The 16,770-nt window shown below is 44.1% G+C and overlaps 1 protein-coding gene across 4 annotated transcripts in view; it reads left to right on the plus strand.

The window, feature by feature from the left end:
- The first annotated feature begins 9,830 nt into the window (after positions 1 to 9,830).
- Positions 9,831 to 16,770, plus strand: part of LOC119958193 (SWI/SNF complex subunit SMARCC2-like) — a 79,270-nt gene continuing 72,330 nt past the window's right edge. For all 4 annotated transcript variants that reach the window (XM_038786561.1, XM_038786565.1, XM_038786563.1 and 1 more), the window contains exon 1: positions 9,831 to 10,004. In XM_038786561.1, the coding sequence (XP_038642489.1) occupies positions 9,848 to 10,004 (157 nt within the window). In that variant the 5' untranslated portion in view covers positions 9,831 to 9,847. The remainder of the gene's footprint in view (positions 10,005 to 16,770) is intronic.

The raw sequence follows: 16,770 nt of genomic DNA on the forward strand, positions 1-16,770 counted from the left end.
CGATACTGTTAATATCACTGTACCCTCAATCCCCCCATACTGTTAATATCACTGTACCCTCAATCCCCCCATACTGTTAATATCACTGTACCCTCAATCCCCCCATACTGTTAATATCACTGTACCCTCAATCCCCCCATACTGTTAATATCACTGTACCCTCAATCCCCCCATACTGTTAATATCACTGTACCCTCAATCCCCCCATACTGTTAATATCACTGTACCCTCAATCCCCCCCATACTGTTAATATCACTGTACCCTCAATCCCCCCATACTGTTAATATCACTGTACCCTCAATCCCCCCCATACTGTTAATATCACTGTACCCTCAATCCCCCCCATACTGTTAATATCACTGTACCCTCAATCCCCCCATACTGTTAATATCACTGTACCCTCAATCCCCCCATACTGTTAATATCACTGTACCCTCAATCCCCCCATACTGTTAATATCACTGTACCCTCAATCCCCCCATACTGTTAATATCACTGTACCCTCAATCCCCCCATACTGTTAATATCACTGTACCCTCAATCCCCCCATACTGTTAATATCACTGTACCCTCAATCCCCCCATACTGTTAATATCACTGTACCCTCAATCCCCCCATACTGTTAATATCACTGTACCCTCAATCCCCCCATACTGTTAATATCACTGTACCCTCAATCCCCCCATACTGTTAATATCACTGTACCCTCAATCCCCCCATACTGTTAATATCACTGTACCCTCAATCCCCCCATACTGTTAATATCACTGTACCCTCAATCCCCCCATACTGTTAATATCACTGTACCCTCAATCCCCCCATACTGTTAATATCACTGTACCCTCAATCCCCCCATACTGTTAATATCACTGTACCCTCAATCCCCCCATACTGTTAATATCACTGTACCCTCAATCCCCCCATACTGTTAATATCACTGTACCCTCAATCCCCCCATACTGTTAATATCACTGTACCCTCAATCCCCCCCATACTGTTAATATCACTGTACCCTCAATCCCCCCATACTGTTAATATCACTGTACCCTCAATCCCCCCATACTGTTAATATCACTGTACCCTCAATCCCCCCATACTGTTAATATCACTGTACCCTCAATCCCCCCATACTGTTAATATCACTGTACCCTCAATCCCCCCATACTGTTAATATCACTGTACCCTCAATCCCCCCATACTGTTAATATCACTGTACCCTCAATCCCCCCATACTGTTAATATCACTGTACCCTCAATCCCCCCATACTGTTAATATCACTGTACCCTCAATCCCCCCATACTGTTAATATCACTGTACCCTCAATCCCCCCATACTGTTAATATCACTGTACCCTCAATCCCCCCATACTGTTAATATCACTGTACCCTCAATCCCCCCATACTGTTAATATCACTGTACCCTCAATCCCCCCATACTGTTAATATCACTGTACCCTCAATCCCCCCATACTGTTAATATCACTGTACCCTCAATCCCCCCATACTGTTAATATCACTGTACCCTCAATCCCCCCATACTGTTAATATCACTGTACCCTCAATCCCCCCATACTGTTAATATCACTGTACCCTCAATCCCCCCATACTGTTAATATCACTGTACCCTCAATCCCCCCATACTGTTAATATCACTGTACCCTCAATCCCCCCATACTGTTAATATCACTGTACCCTCAATCCCCCCATACTGTTAATATCACTGTACCCTCAATCCCCCCATACTGTTAATATCACTGTACCCTCAATCCCCCCATACTGTTAATATCACTGTACCCTCAATCCCCCCATACTGTTAATATCACTGTACCCTCAATCCCCCCATACTGTTAATATCACTGTACCCTCAATCCCCCCATACTGTTAATATCACTGTACCCTCAATCCCCCCATACTGTTAATATCACTGTACCCTCAATCCCCCCATACTGTTAATATCACTGTACCCTCAATCCCCCCATACTGTTAATATCACTGTACCCTCAATCCCCCCATACTGTTAATATCACTGTACCCTCAATCCCCCATACTGTTAATATCACTGTACCCTCAATCCCCCCATACTGTTAATATCACTGTACCCTCAATCCCCCCATACTGTTAATATCACTGTACCCTCAATCCCCCCATACTGTTAATATCACTGTACCCTCAATCCCCCCATACTGTTAATATCACTGTACCCTCAATCCCCCCATACTGTTAATATCACTGTACCCTCAATCCCCCCATACTGTTAATATCACTGTACCCTCAATCCCCCCATACTGTTAATATCACTGTACCCTCAATCCCCCCATACTGTTAATATCACTGTACCCTCAATCCCCCCATACTGTTAATATCACTGTACCCTCAATCCCCCCATACTGTTAATATCACTGTACCCTCAATCCCCCCATACTGTTAATATCACTGTACCCTCAATCCCCCCATACTGTTAATATCACTGTACCCTCAATCCCCCCATACTGTTAATATCACTGTACCCTCAATCCCCCCATACTGTTAATATCACTGTACCCTCAATCCCCCCATACTGTTAATATCACTGTACCCTCAATCCCCCCATACTGTTAATATCACTGTACCCTCAATCCCCCCATACTGTTAATATCACTGTACCCTCAATCCCCCCATACTGTTAATATCACTGTACCCTCAATCCCCCCATACTGTTAATATCACTGTACCCTCAACCCCCCCATACTGTTAATATCACTGTACCCTCAATCCCCCCATACTGTTAATATCACTGTACCCTCAATCCCCCCATACTGTTAATATCACTGTACCCTCAATCCCCCCATACTGTTAATATCACTGTACCCTCAATCCCCCCATACTGTTAATATCACTGTACCCTCAATCCCCCCCTACTGTTAATATCACTGTACCCTCAATCCCCCCATACTGTTAATATCACTGTACCCTCAATCCCCCCATACTGTTAATATCACTGTACCCTCAATCCCCCCATACTGTTAATATCACTGTACCCTCAATCCCCCCATACTGTTAATATCACTGTACCCTCAATCCCCCCATACTGTTAATATCACTGTACCCTCAATCCCCCCATACTGTTAATATCACTGTACCCTCAATCCCCCCATACTGTTAATATCACTGTACCCTCAATCCCCCCATACTGTTAATATCACTGTACCCTCAATCCCCCATACTGTTAATATCACTGTACCCTCAATCCCCCCATACTGTTAATATCACTGTACCCTCAATCCCCCCATACTGTTAATATCACTGTACCCTCAATCCCCCCATACTGTTAATATCACTGTACCCTCAATCCCCCCATACTGTTAATATCACTGTACCCTCAATCCCCCCATACTGTTAATATCACTGTACCCTCAATCCCCCCATACTGTTAATATCACTGTACCCTCAATCCCCCCATACTGTTAATATCACTGTACCCTCAATCCCCCATACTGTTAATATCACTGTACCCTCAATCCCCCCCATACTGTTAATATCACTGTACCCTCAATCCCCCCATACTGTTAATATCACTGTACCCTCAATCCCCCCATACTGTTAATATCACTGTACCCTCAATCCCCCCATACTGTTAATATCACTGTACCCTCAATCCCCCCATACTGTTAATATCACTGTACCCTCAATCCCCCCATACTGTTAATATCACTGTACCCTCAATCCCCCCATACTGTTAATATCACTGTAATCCCCATACTGTTATATCACTGTACCCTCAATCCCCCCATACTGTTAATATCACTGTACCCTCAATCCCCCCATACTGTTAATATCACTGTACCCTCAATCCCCCCATACTGTTAATATCACTGTACCCTCAATCCCCCCATACTGTTAATATCACTGTACCCTCAATCCCCCCATACTGTTAATATCACTGTACCCTCAATCCCCCCATACTGTTAATATCACTGTACCCTCAATCCCCCCATACTGTTAATATCACTGTACCCTCAATCCCCCCATACTGTTAATATCACTGTACCCTCAATCCCCCCATACTGTTAATATCACTGTACCCTCAATCCCCCCATACTGTTAATATCACTGTACCCTCAATCCCCCCATACTGTTAATATCACTGTACCCTCAATCCCCCCATACTGTTAATATCACTGTACCCTCAATCCCCCCATACTGTTAATATCACTGTACCCTCAATCCCCCCATACTGTTAATATCACTGTACCCTCAATCCCCCCATACTGTTAATATCACTGTACCCTCAATCCCCCCATACTGTTAATATCACTGTACCCTCAATCCCCCCATACTGTTAATATCACTGTACCCTCAATCCCCCCATACTGTTAATATCACTGTACCCTCAATCCCCCCATACTGTTAATATCACTGTACCCTCAATCCCCCCATACTGTTAATATCACTGTACCCTCAATCCCCCCATACTGTTAATATCACTGTACCCTCAATCCCCCCATACTGTTAATATCACTGTACCCTCAATCCCCCCATACTGTTAATATCACTGTACCCTCAATCCCCCCATACTGTTAATATCACTGTACCCTCAATCCCCCCATACTGTTAATATCACTGTACCCTCAATCCCCCCCCCCATACTGTTAATATTTCTTGAATCTTATGTTTACTTTTTCATACTCCCTGTGATTGTGTTGTATTTCCATTCTGTTCTTGTTGAGCAACCTCTGGAAAAATGATCACATCCTCAATGAATCCTCAGTATGTTTCGGACTGTACAGGAGGAACTTAAATTCTCAGTGTTCTGTCGTGAGCGGATTACCCTTGTTCACTATTACATATTCAAACAATTGCAGAGGTTTCTGGTGGGCAGTGTCGACTTATGGTTCCCCCTGCATGGAAAGCAATCTGGTGTCAGACTCTTCCGGCTAAAATTCATGTCAAATTTATTTGCAGGGAATTAATTGCACAAAGTGATGGAACAAGTGTCTGGCAGCATGCAATTTGATTTAGCCAATATGTACACTTTTTAAAAACAAAATAATGGTATTCAATATTATTGGTTTCCTTCAAAATCTTTTAATTGAATGTCTCGTGAATATTATGTGGATATTTGACTGCAACAGGTCCTTTCCAATTTCATAGCACAAAAACAGGCAGGCAGATCACTTTGAAATTAAATGTGTCAAGACAGGCTCACAGATTACTTATATTTTGAAACAACGCTGCAAGATTGCTGAACATCAAGCCCCACGCAGTATGTCCACGAGTAACCAGCTTTGCATGTTCTGTGTGGAGCCCATCTTTAATTGACCTTGAACTGATTTTGTCTGTATTCTCACTTATTCCCTCAGGCCCTCTCTGATTTGTCATTAGAATCACCCATCATTGCAATGGCCCCTTAATCCTCTTCATCGGTCCAAGCAGTCCTTTGCCAATCTGTTCACTTATTCTTGTAGTCCATGGCACGTACCAATTAATAATTATCTCCCCTAATCAATTTTTGTTCAACCGCATTTCCAGTGTATCCCAATCTGCAGCAAATTATCGCCATCCTTTCCCTTTCTGTAAGTGCAATATCTTCCTTATCGCTTCTGCTCTTCCCTCCCTTTCTATGTTTCGTCTAATATTCTCCATCAATAGAGCAACTTCCCCAAACTTCCATTGTAAACGTAACATTATGACACATCTCTTGCCCTCTCAATTCCAACTCTTGGGCCATCCACTGCTGTTAACCATCTTACTGAGATGATGGTACATGTATTCTCACTAGTTAGGAATCCCTCTAACTCCATTACTTGATTCCTGATTCCTTTTGTTTGTTTGAAGATTTAAACTTATCTTGCCAGCAATACTCTTGAAATTACTACACTATTACCCAACTCCTCAAACATGAAAGACGACTATTTCATTTAATAATCTATCATTGGGTGTTCGTGGTTGTCGAGCCACTTTTGTGAGATGTTTTTCCACCCATTCCTTTGTTATGCCCTTTCGGAGTCACATGTCAATCAGGCCTCCCCGTTACAGCTGCAAGCAGCACACTGAGCTAATTCGCTGGTTTTTAAAGCAGACCAAGGCAGGCCAGCAGCACGGTTCAATTCCCGTACCAGCCTTCCCGAACAGGCGCCGGAATGTGGCGACTAGGGGCTTTTCACAGTAACTTAATTGAAGCCTACCCGTGACAATAAGCCATTTTAATTTCATTTCAAGTGTAGCTTTCTGATCCCAAATTCTGGAATGTCCCACACCATTAATCAATACCTGTTTTCATGATTTGTGTGTCTCTTTTCCCTATGGGTAACCTCCCACCAGAATGTTGCTCTTGATTTCCCACGCTTCTCTCTTCTCTTTATCAGAAGACTGTGTTCTGGTCAAAGCCTGCAGCATTTTGTTCTGGCTCTCACTGCTCCCCTTGCAGGCAGTTAGATTCAAGCTGTACCTCAAAGAACAAAGAAAAGTACAGCACAGGAACAGGCCCTTCGGCCCTCCAAGCCCGTGCCGACCATGCTGCCCGTCTAAACTAAAATCTTCTACATTTCCGGGGTCCGTATCTCTCTCTTCCCATCCTATTCATGTATTTGTCAAGATGCCCCTTAAATGTCACTATCGTCCCAGCTTCCACCACCTCCTCCGGCAGCGAGTTCCAGGCACCCACTACCCTCTGTGTGAAAAACTTGCCTCATACATCTCCTCTAAACCTTGCCCCTCGCACCTTAAACCTATGCCCCCTAGTATTGACCCCTCGACCCTGGGAAAATGTCTCTGACTATCCACTTTATGCCCCTCATAATTTTATAGACCTCTATCAGGTCGCCCCTCAACCTCCTTCGTTCCAGTGAGAACAAACCGAGTTTATTCAATCTCTCCTCACAGCTAATGCCCTCCATACTAGGCAACTTCCTGGTAAATCTCTTCTGCACCTTCTCTAAAGCCTCCACATCCTTCTGGTAGTGTGGCGACCCAGAATTGAACACTATACTCCAAGTGTGGCCTAACTAAGGCTCTATACAGCTGCAACATGACTTGCAATTCGTATACTCAATGCCCCGGCCAATGAAGGCAAGCATGCCGTATGCCTTCTTGACTACCGTCTCCACCTGTGTTGCCCCTTTCAGTGACCTGTGGACCTGTACACCAAGATCTCTGACTGTCAATACTCTTGTGGGTTCTACCATTCACTGTATATTTCCTACCTGCATTAGACCTTCCAAAATGCATCACCTCACATTTGTCTGAATTAAACTCCATCTGCCATCTCGCCGCCCAAGTCTCCAAACAATCTAAATCCTGCTGTATCCTCTGACAGTCCTCATCGCTATCCGCAATTCCACCATCCTTTGTGTCATCTGCAAACTTACTAATCAGACCAGTTACATTTTCCTCCAAATCATTTATATATACTACGAACAGCAAAGGTCCCAGCACTGATCCCTGCAGAACATCACAAGTCACAGCCCTCCAATCAGAAAAGCACCCTTCCATTGCTACTCTCTGCCTTCTATGACCTAGCCAGTTCCATATCCATCTTGCCAGCTCACCTCTGATCCCGTGTGACTTCACCTTTTGTACCAGTCTGCCATGAGGGACCTTGTCAAAGGCCTTACTGAAGTCCAGATAGACAACATCCACTGCGCTACCTGCATCAATCATCTCTGTGACCTCCTCGAAAAACTCTATCAAGTTAGTGAGACACGACCTCCCCTTCACAAAACCATGCTGCCTCTCGCTAATACGACTCCTTGCTTCCAAATGGGAGTAAATCCTATCTTGAAGAATTCTCTCCAGTAATTTCCCTACCACTGACGTAAGGCTCGCCGGCCTGTAGTTCCCTGGATTATCCTTGCTACCCTTCTTAAACAAAGGAACAACATTGGCTATTCTCCAGTCCTCCGGGGCATCACCTGAAGACAGTGAGGATCCAAAGATTTCTGTCAAGACCTCAGCAATTTCCTCTCTTGCCTCCTTCAGTATTCTGGGGTCGATCCCATCCGGCCCTGGGGACTTATCTACCTTAATATTTTTCAAGACGCACAACACCTCGTCTTTTTGGATCTCAAAGTGACCCAGGCTATCTACACGCCCTTCGCCAGACTCAACATCCACCAATTCCTTCTCTTTGGTGAATACTGATGCAAAGTATTCATTTAGTACTTTGCCCATTTCCTCTGGCTCGACACACCGATTCCCTCCCCTGTCCTTCAGCGTGCCAACCCTTTCCATGGCTACCCTCTTGCTTTTTATGTACATGTAAAAAGCCTTGTGATTTTCCTTATCCCTATTTGCCAGTGACTTTTCATGACCCCTTTTAGCCCTCCTGACTCCTTGCTTAAGTTCCTTCCTACTTTCCTTATATTCCACACAGGCTTTGTCTGTTCCGAGGTGATAACCTCGTTATCACTCCGCCTTTTGAAGGCCGCCTTTTGGAACCAGGTGTATTATGGAGCATAGCCAACTGGTCCTTGAGCTCCGGCCTCTGACACTCATCACCTGTACTCCTCGTGGAGTCTTTGTTGATTCACCTCAGTAGCTGCCGCACACATCACTAAGCCAGCTCCTCATCCATTTTACACGGCTAATTGCTCCTCTCACATGCTAACTTTGCAACTAATTTTCCCACCTACCTGCCTTGGTGTTGTGGATTTATCTATCTCAGCACGAAACACACGTTCATCCCAGGCCAAATTTGTGCGCTTCCTTCACTTTGAACAACCCCCTCTTGCTTTCAGCCTCTCACAGCTGAAGTGGTCGTTGAACAGGTTAAAGGTCTTTCTAGCCGTTCAATGGCTGCTTTCTGGCCTTTCATCAATCAAGCTTTGTTTGATTGAATTTACACAGCTGTAGCATTGCCATCCAGGGTTGCAGTACAGAATGTTTGTGGCAGGTAATCGTGGCAGCTGAGTTATGGCTTTACTATTGTTTGGCACATTCCTGCAGCATGTAGAGGCCATATAATAGAATACCAATAAATTCCATCCTTGTGCGTGCTTCTTCATTCGGTGAATGATCTGCATCCTCCCTGTGCAATCTCACACAGCCAGTCATTCTGGAGTATCGGTTTCTGGGTTAGGGTTTGACAGTTTGTCAACTTCTATTCGTTTGGATCATAACCCAAAGCTCTGGAGCTTCATCCATTTGGTGTAGGAGACCAAGTGGGATATTCACTCTCTGTAAAGTCATCCCAACACATGCACATCTAGTGTGCTTTCCTCAGCCCTAACCAAGTTAGCTTCAAATGTGATCTACAAGTGAAGTCATCTGAATTTATGGGGTTGCTTCAACCTCTAGAAGAAACTGAATATATTATTAAAGAATAAACATCGGCTTTGAACTTTGGGTCTTTTCCATCTCATTATTTCTGCCCATGGCATAGGTGGAATTCTGACCTTTTCAGCATTGTTATCAGTTGTAATTAACATCCTTTCGAACTAATATTGGCGTTAATTTGCGACACTGAAAATTGTGCAGGATCTGTTCTGTTTGCATTGTATTGTGCGTCCATAGCCCATATTAAACTGAAGTAAAACGTAAGCATAGTTTCACAGCAGCCCACCGATAGCCTAATGGCAGCATAGCAGAGTGAGGTGCCAGGTTTGTTTCTGCTTCTCTTAGATGTTGCCGTGCCTGATTCCAGCACTTGCATTTTTTGTTTGGGGCTGCAGATAGCAGAAATCCTCTTCTGCATCATTACAGCACACAAGATTGATTGAATGTAAAGTTTTTTTTTAAAGGATCTTGATGGCGTTGACAGCGCTAGAATCTGGAGCATTTTCCCCATAATTTTCCACACACAGTGAATGTAGCTGCTAGCAATAGAATTTCTGACTACATAAAGAGTTCGAATGTTGTACTCTTGAGCGGATGACCGCATTGCACCTTGTTTTAAGACGCAGTCCTGCCACACCATATGCCAAGTCAAAGCGAGGACATCGAGAGGAGGACCAAGAGGACCTGACCAAGGACATGGATGAACCCTCCCCTGTCCCCAACGTAGAAGAGGTCACACTACCGAAAAGTGGTAATAAGTTTTTCTCGTTTAATGCTTTTCGCCCAATGCAATTTATATTGACCTATTGATTGTGATACTATGGACGTTTTGTTCAATTATAAATCGATTGGGACTGTTCAAAGTTTATCTTGCTTGAATTGTCCCAGAGACTAGCCACCACCTTGAGTCCAAATTGGATTTCGCTCCTGACACCACAGCTGAACGGCTAGTGTTCGCCCTCATGCACTGCCCAATAGTCACCCAAAATGCCTTAAGATTGTATTTCGGCTCTGCTATACTGCATTGACAGAGTGACGGACAAAGTTATTATTTTTAAATTTAAATCATCAAACTTAACATCCCTACATTGTATACTGTTACGATTGACGGTACACTGAGGTGGTATAACATAGAGTTTTAGGTTTTGTGCCAACTCATCAAGTGAACCATTAAACAATGTTGACTTTGGGAGAACAGTTTTGATTTCCCAGAGGTGAAGTCATCATGAGAGTATTTCAGGTGTCGATTCTGCCACTTTTAGAGGTTTGTAAACAGCAGCAGTGATTCGACAAACATATTCATGTCACTAGATGTTGTGCTCGGGCCCCAGATACTCTCTAGCTTGGAGAAATAAAGTGGGTTAAAATCAGAAATAAAACCCAAGCCTCGTGAAACCCTGTGAAATGGGTTATTATGATGAGAAGCTCCTTCTAACCAAATGGATATCCCAGAGGATAGTTCAGACGTCATTGACTGTGAAAGGCGATTCAGCGTTTTGAAGGCTGTATCTAAATGCTGAAGTAGGGGTGGGAGGATGGTTCGCAAAGCTTAATTCTTCAGTTTTGATAAAAGTATCCACACCTTCAAACACCAGCATGGACCACGCAGGCCAAATGGCCTGTTTCTGTGCTGCACATTCTATATATGTCCTGGGAAGGGGCTTGCCACGTCGACTGAAAGGTTTCTACTTCGACATCGTATGTGGAAGTTTGGTCAGTTCAATCTTGGAGGGGAAAACAATCAATACAAGGCTTGAAGCACATTTGCCTTCTCAACAGCCAGAATATTTATAAAGCCATTTGCATAGCCACAATTCACCTCTGGATGTAATATGTCCTTGAATATTCACATCTGGTCAGTTGGTTTATCGGATTGTAATGGAGGTCGCAATTCCACCTTGAACGTGAGTGCGCCCCTGGATGTCGACCCAGTATTCAGCAGCAGGCACTCTGGTTTCTGAACACCAGGGCTGTCTGGAATGAGGCCCAAATCCATAACAACTTGCACGTATAACAACAGTATTTTGTTCTGCTTTGATATTGAAATAGGTTTGAAGGGTGTGCACATTCATTTATGAAGATCAGCTTGCTAAGATCAGCTGTATGAAATGAATGTGCATTCTGACTGGCATATTATAGAATCATAGAATTTACAGTGCAGAAGAAGGCCATTCGGCCCATCGAGTCTGCACCGGCTCTTGGAAAGAGCACCCTACTTAACCCCACACCTCCACCCTATCACGGTAACCCTGCAACCCCATCTAACCTGAGGGCAATTTAGCACGGCCAATCCACCTAACCTGCACATCTTTGGACTAGGGGAGGAAACCGGAGCACCCGAAGGAAACCCACGGAGACACTGGGAGAAAGTGCAAACTCCGCACAGACTAAGCCAGCTCCTCATCCATTTTACACGGCTAATTGCTCCTGGAATCGAACCTGGGACCCTGGTGCTGTGAAGCCATCGTGCTAACCACTATGCTACCGTGCTGCCCACACCAAAATTGCATCAAAATCGCTCTTCAGTTTTATCATGGCCTTGACATTGCTGTCTCAACATTATCTATACAGTAGTGTGTTTTGAAGTGTATAGACGACTGTTAACCCTCATTCACTAATTGGATAAAATTACTATCAACATGCAGAATTAATTAAGCGCGTATTCATCTTTTCCCCTATTGTTTGAGCACTCTCACAGACATAAACTCTATGTTTTTAATGAAATTAGAACTAATTCGCCACTGAAAAGCCAGTCAGAATACACCTTCAATAATGGTGCTTAGGTATGAGTTGACCTGTCAACTGGTATAAATGGGACCTAGTGGCCAGTCCTGATCTGGGCTGCATTATTTAATGTGAAAATAGTTGTGCAAAGTTCACTTCATGGGAGAAGCCATACTGCTTTCAGCTGGCAGAGTGGGGACCTGATGACGTTAGGCCAAAGGGCCAACCTTCATCCAAGTTGTTGGCAAATCAGGATTGCAAGGCAATCAGGCCGGTGACCTACCACGGCACCAGGAGTGATGTCTGGAAAAAGGTACCCCAAAGTCCAGCAGCAGGGTTGTATTTGTTATCCTGACGGTATCAAAGTACCCGGAAATGGTTACTTGAATAGTTTCACAGACTGTGTTGTTAACCCAAGTTAATAGTTACAGCAAAGGGAACCAATGAAGATTGGTGAATATAGAGAAGGTCAATAAAAGTAAAATAGAAGGGCGAGGCTGAGAAAGATTGACACTTGCCTATCTTTATGTATACGTAAAATGTATTAGATCAACTATTGGAAGTTCGTGGGTTTCACCCCCACAACCCAAAGATGTGCAGGATATGTGGATTGGCCACGCTAAATTGCCCCTTAATTGGAAAAAATAATTGGGTACTCTAAATTTATTTAAAAAAAAAGAAAAATAACTATTGGAAATTCACATGCCAAGATCCTTTACATTTATATGAAAGTATGCATTTATGGAAAATGCTACAGTCTAAACTCCTCACGATGTAATATCCAGCGATTCAGTGTACCTTGTTGCTCTCCTTGGTGCAAGAGGTTGGCATCCTGTGGCACTAAAGCTCTTCATTTGCTTCAAGAAGTAATAATACCAACCGTGTTGTTGAAACGGGCAGCAAATGGTGCAGTGGTTAGCATTGTTGCCTCAAGGCGCCAAGGACCCAGTTCGATCCCGGCCCTGGGTCACTGTCCGTGTGAAATTTGCACATTCTCCCCGTGTCTGCATGGGTCTCACCCCCACAATCCAAAAAAAAAAAGATGTGCAGGGTAGGTGAATTGGCTACGCTAAAGTTCCCCTTAATTGGAAAAAAAAGAATTGGGTACTCTAGTTTTTAAAAAAAATAATTTTAAACCATATTGCTGAAAAGAGACGTGTTATCAAAGTTTTTAGTCTTGCACTCGCATGGACAAGCACAAGAATGCCAAATTTCAAATGATTGCAACAATTTATTCTACAGGAGAAAAAGGTGCTGATTGTTTGCAAGTCAACACTGATTGGCCAAAGCATTTCCAGCACTTGTAAATGGGCCGTGTTACATGTTTGATTGATTTTCATTTTCGTTCATGGGATGTGGGCGTCGAAAGCTGTGCCAGCATTTATTGCCCATCCTTAATTGCCCTCGAGGGGGCAGTTAAGAGTCAACCACATTTATTGGGTCTGGAGTCACATGTAGGTCAGACCAGGTAAGGATGGCAGATTTCCTTCCCTAAAGGACGTTAGTGAACCAGATGGGTTTTTACAACAATTGGCAATGGTTTCATGGTCATCATTAGATCTTGGGGCAGCACGGTGGCGCAGTGAGTTAGCACTGCGGCCTCATGGTGCCGAGGTCCCAGGTTCGATCCCGGCTCTGGGTCACTGTCCGTGTGGTGTTTGCACATTCTCCCCGTGTTTGCGTAGGTTTCGCCCCCACAACCCAAAGATATGCAGGGTAGGTGGATTGGCCACGCTAAATTGCCCCTTAATTAGAAAAAATGAATTGGGTACTCTTAAATTAAAAAAAAAAAGATCTTTAATTCCAGATTTTTATTGAATTCAAATTTCACCATCTGCAGTGCTGGGATTCGAACCTGGGTCCCCAGAGCAGTGCTCTGTGTCTCCAGTGACAATACCACTATGCCACTGCCTCCCCTATCTTAATTGTTAGTTAGTGTAGCTATTAGCACACTCGGGGTTGTTCAACAAGTGCTGCTCAATCGTGGAATCACATCGAACAGGAAACATTTTGTTTTAGACTTTGCAAGCTCGGGCTGGTTCCTAACAGTATTTCCTCTGCTTATCACGAACAACCAATTGAGCACGCTGTTTGATTCAATCAGCCAAACATTGTGATGTACGGCCAAACTACCTGGCAGTGAAATCCATACACAACGTCGCTCAGTTGTGTGGTCAGCAGGACGTCTATATGGACTGACGGCTGCATCCTGTTAGTGGAAAATATCACTTGTGTAGCCATGGCATAGTAACAGCATGAAACGGCTTGCATGACCTGTTGCTCAAATGGTTGAGATACTTTGCCTTTCCAGGGTAATTTGAGGTAAACAAGGCACTTTTCATGTCCCAAGGTGGCAGCCTTGGTCCATTAGCGAGTTTGCACAATATGTAGCGAACCATTATTTGATCAGGGTCGCTATTGTCACACAGGATAGTTTTGCCGCGCTCCACTTCTGTGTCAAACTTGCGAGATGAGCAAGTGGCTCGGGCTTTATTTATAAGGTTGCTGATAAAACCAATCTTGTAGCATGTAAGCTATGCAAATCCCAAAAGGGCTTGTCATAGATAGTAATGGCGAACCCGTTAGCGAATTTCTCAACAAGCAGATCGAGGAAAGGGAGTGGCTGAAAAGTAAATTTGAGCACAGAATGGAGTGTGTTACGGTGTGTAAACGTTAGTGAGTGCTGGACCCAGAGGGGATCTGATGGCTGCACCATCTATTCGGGTATGCATGGTGTCGAGAAGGCTGTTTGACAGTGCTTTTATGCAGTGACTATGCAGGTGGTATTTTCCACTAACAGAATTCTGCAGTCAGTCCAAAAAGACATTCTACATATGACACTATTGAGTAATGCCACGTATGAATTTCAGTGCTGATGTGACGCCAGTTTTGTAGATCGAATATCCCAGTGATTGACTGATGGAATGAGATAGCATGTTCCCTTTGGCTGCATTTGCAAAACCCAAAACAAAACGTCTACTGTTAGAGGTGATTCTGAAATTGACAGCACTTGTTGAACAATCCCGAGTGCACGAATAGCCATGCTAACAACCAGTTTAAGATAATCAGTCAAGCTCATAAAGTTTGCGAGAAGCGACGCGTATTCATTGCAGGAATTTATTCTCTTCAAACAAAATGAGTATGTTCAAGTCTTGCACCTTTTTTTTTTTGAGTTGCCCCAGAGTTTGGGAAGCCTATAATCCCCCATTGCTGTCTCCAAGGCAATGACTCGGCCAATCAAAGTTGACTTCCAACCTTCTCTCCTGTAGTATAAATTGTTATTATTTGAAATCTGGCGTACTTGTGTTTGTCCTGATGAATGCCTCAAAAAACTTAAGTAGCATATCTCTCTTTTCAGAAATATTCAAGTTCTGTACTACCAGGCAACAGAATTAGTATCCTTAAAGGGGCTAGGATGATGAGCAATTTGGCTGAAATAAGCACAAGTTTATTAGTATAATTAACCATTAATGGATGATTAAACTTCATCACAAACAAAACAACGCCTACTGTGTGTAGCATAACTGTTCCTAGACCTGCTGCTGAATGTATACTTCCAAGTCCCCTTTCCATAGAAATGGCCTAATCCTATAAATACCAATTTGTCGCTCAAGATGAACAAGCCTCTGCATTGTTCCACTGATGCAACAATCACAGCTCAGATGACTTGCAGTGACTTTGATCAGGAAAAGGCAGAGGTGGTGGGTGAGGAAAGATTTCTGCTGAGCAGAGGTCTTGCATGTTCTCAGCTGCTGCCAGATTCTTTACGCCTGGCAGCGATAAAAGGAACGCCGTTCTGAGCTTGAATAGGTGACCCAGGGAGTTGTTGTCTTCCAGAGTTACGCGCACAATGATTTTTGAGTAGAATTCTGAAATCCACTGCCCACATTTACAATGAACAGCAAGCACCATCGATAGCATCTGCATGGGACCTCCGACATGTAGAAGGCAATCACAATTCGAGCATCTCTTGCAATGGTGCCAGAACTTTGGGAGATCCACAGTCCATGATGTGATGACATGCTTGGAGGTGCAGTTCAGGCAGCTAAGTGAGGGATTAAAAGACCTTGTTGCAGTGCAATGCTCTGTGCTTGAATGAAGTTGTAGTTGATGTGACGACCCGACCGTGAGTCGGGGCATTTGATCAGAAGATCAGGTAATTGCCACAGTCCCTTTCCGGGAGAAACTGTTCAAAGCGCACATGCCCCACAGCTGAACCAGTTTATTCCTGATACACCAGCAAGACCATCTGAGCCTAGTGTATGGGGGTAGATGACCAAAAGAATCCCAAACCGATTGTCCTTCCTGCTTAACCCTTCCAATGAAGTATCATTTAGAAGTAGGATCAGGGAAAGAGCCAAGGGCAGCACAGAGGCACCTACGGTCTTTTGCATGAAGTGCCATGCAAAGGCCCTGTTTATCGAATGGGCATTAAAGACCTTATGGAAGGGGCAGCACGGTGGCGCAGTGGGTTAGCCCTGTTGCCTCATGGCGCCGAGGTCCCAGGTTCGAATCCCGGCTCTGGGTCACTGTCTGTGTGGAGTTTGCACATTCTCCCCGTGTCTGCGTGGGTTTCGCCCCCACAACCCAAAGATGTGCAGAGTAGGTGGATTGGCCTCACTAAATTGCCCCTTAATTGGAAAAATGAATTGGGTATTCTAAATTTATAAAAAAAAAAGGTTTGTTTCAAACACTAGCTTTCGGAGCACTGCTCCTTCCTCAGGTGAATGATTCGCCTGGGGAGGGAGGAATGCTCCGAGGGCTAGTGTTTGAAACAAACCTGTAAAAAAAAA

The sequence above is a fragment of the Scyliorhinus canicula genome, chromosome 28, assembly GCF_902713615.1.
Source record: "Scyliorhinus canicula chromosome 28, sScyCan1.1, whole genome shotgun sequence".
NCBI lineage: Eukaryota > Metazoa > Chordata > Chondrichthyes > Carcharhiniformes > Scyliorhinidae > Scyliorhinus > Scyliorhinus canicula.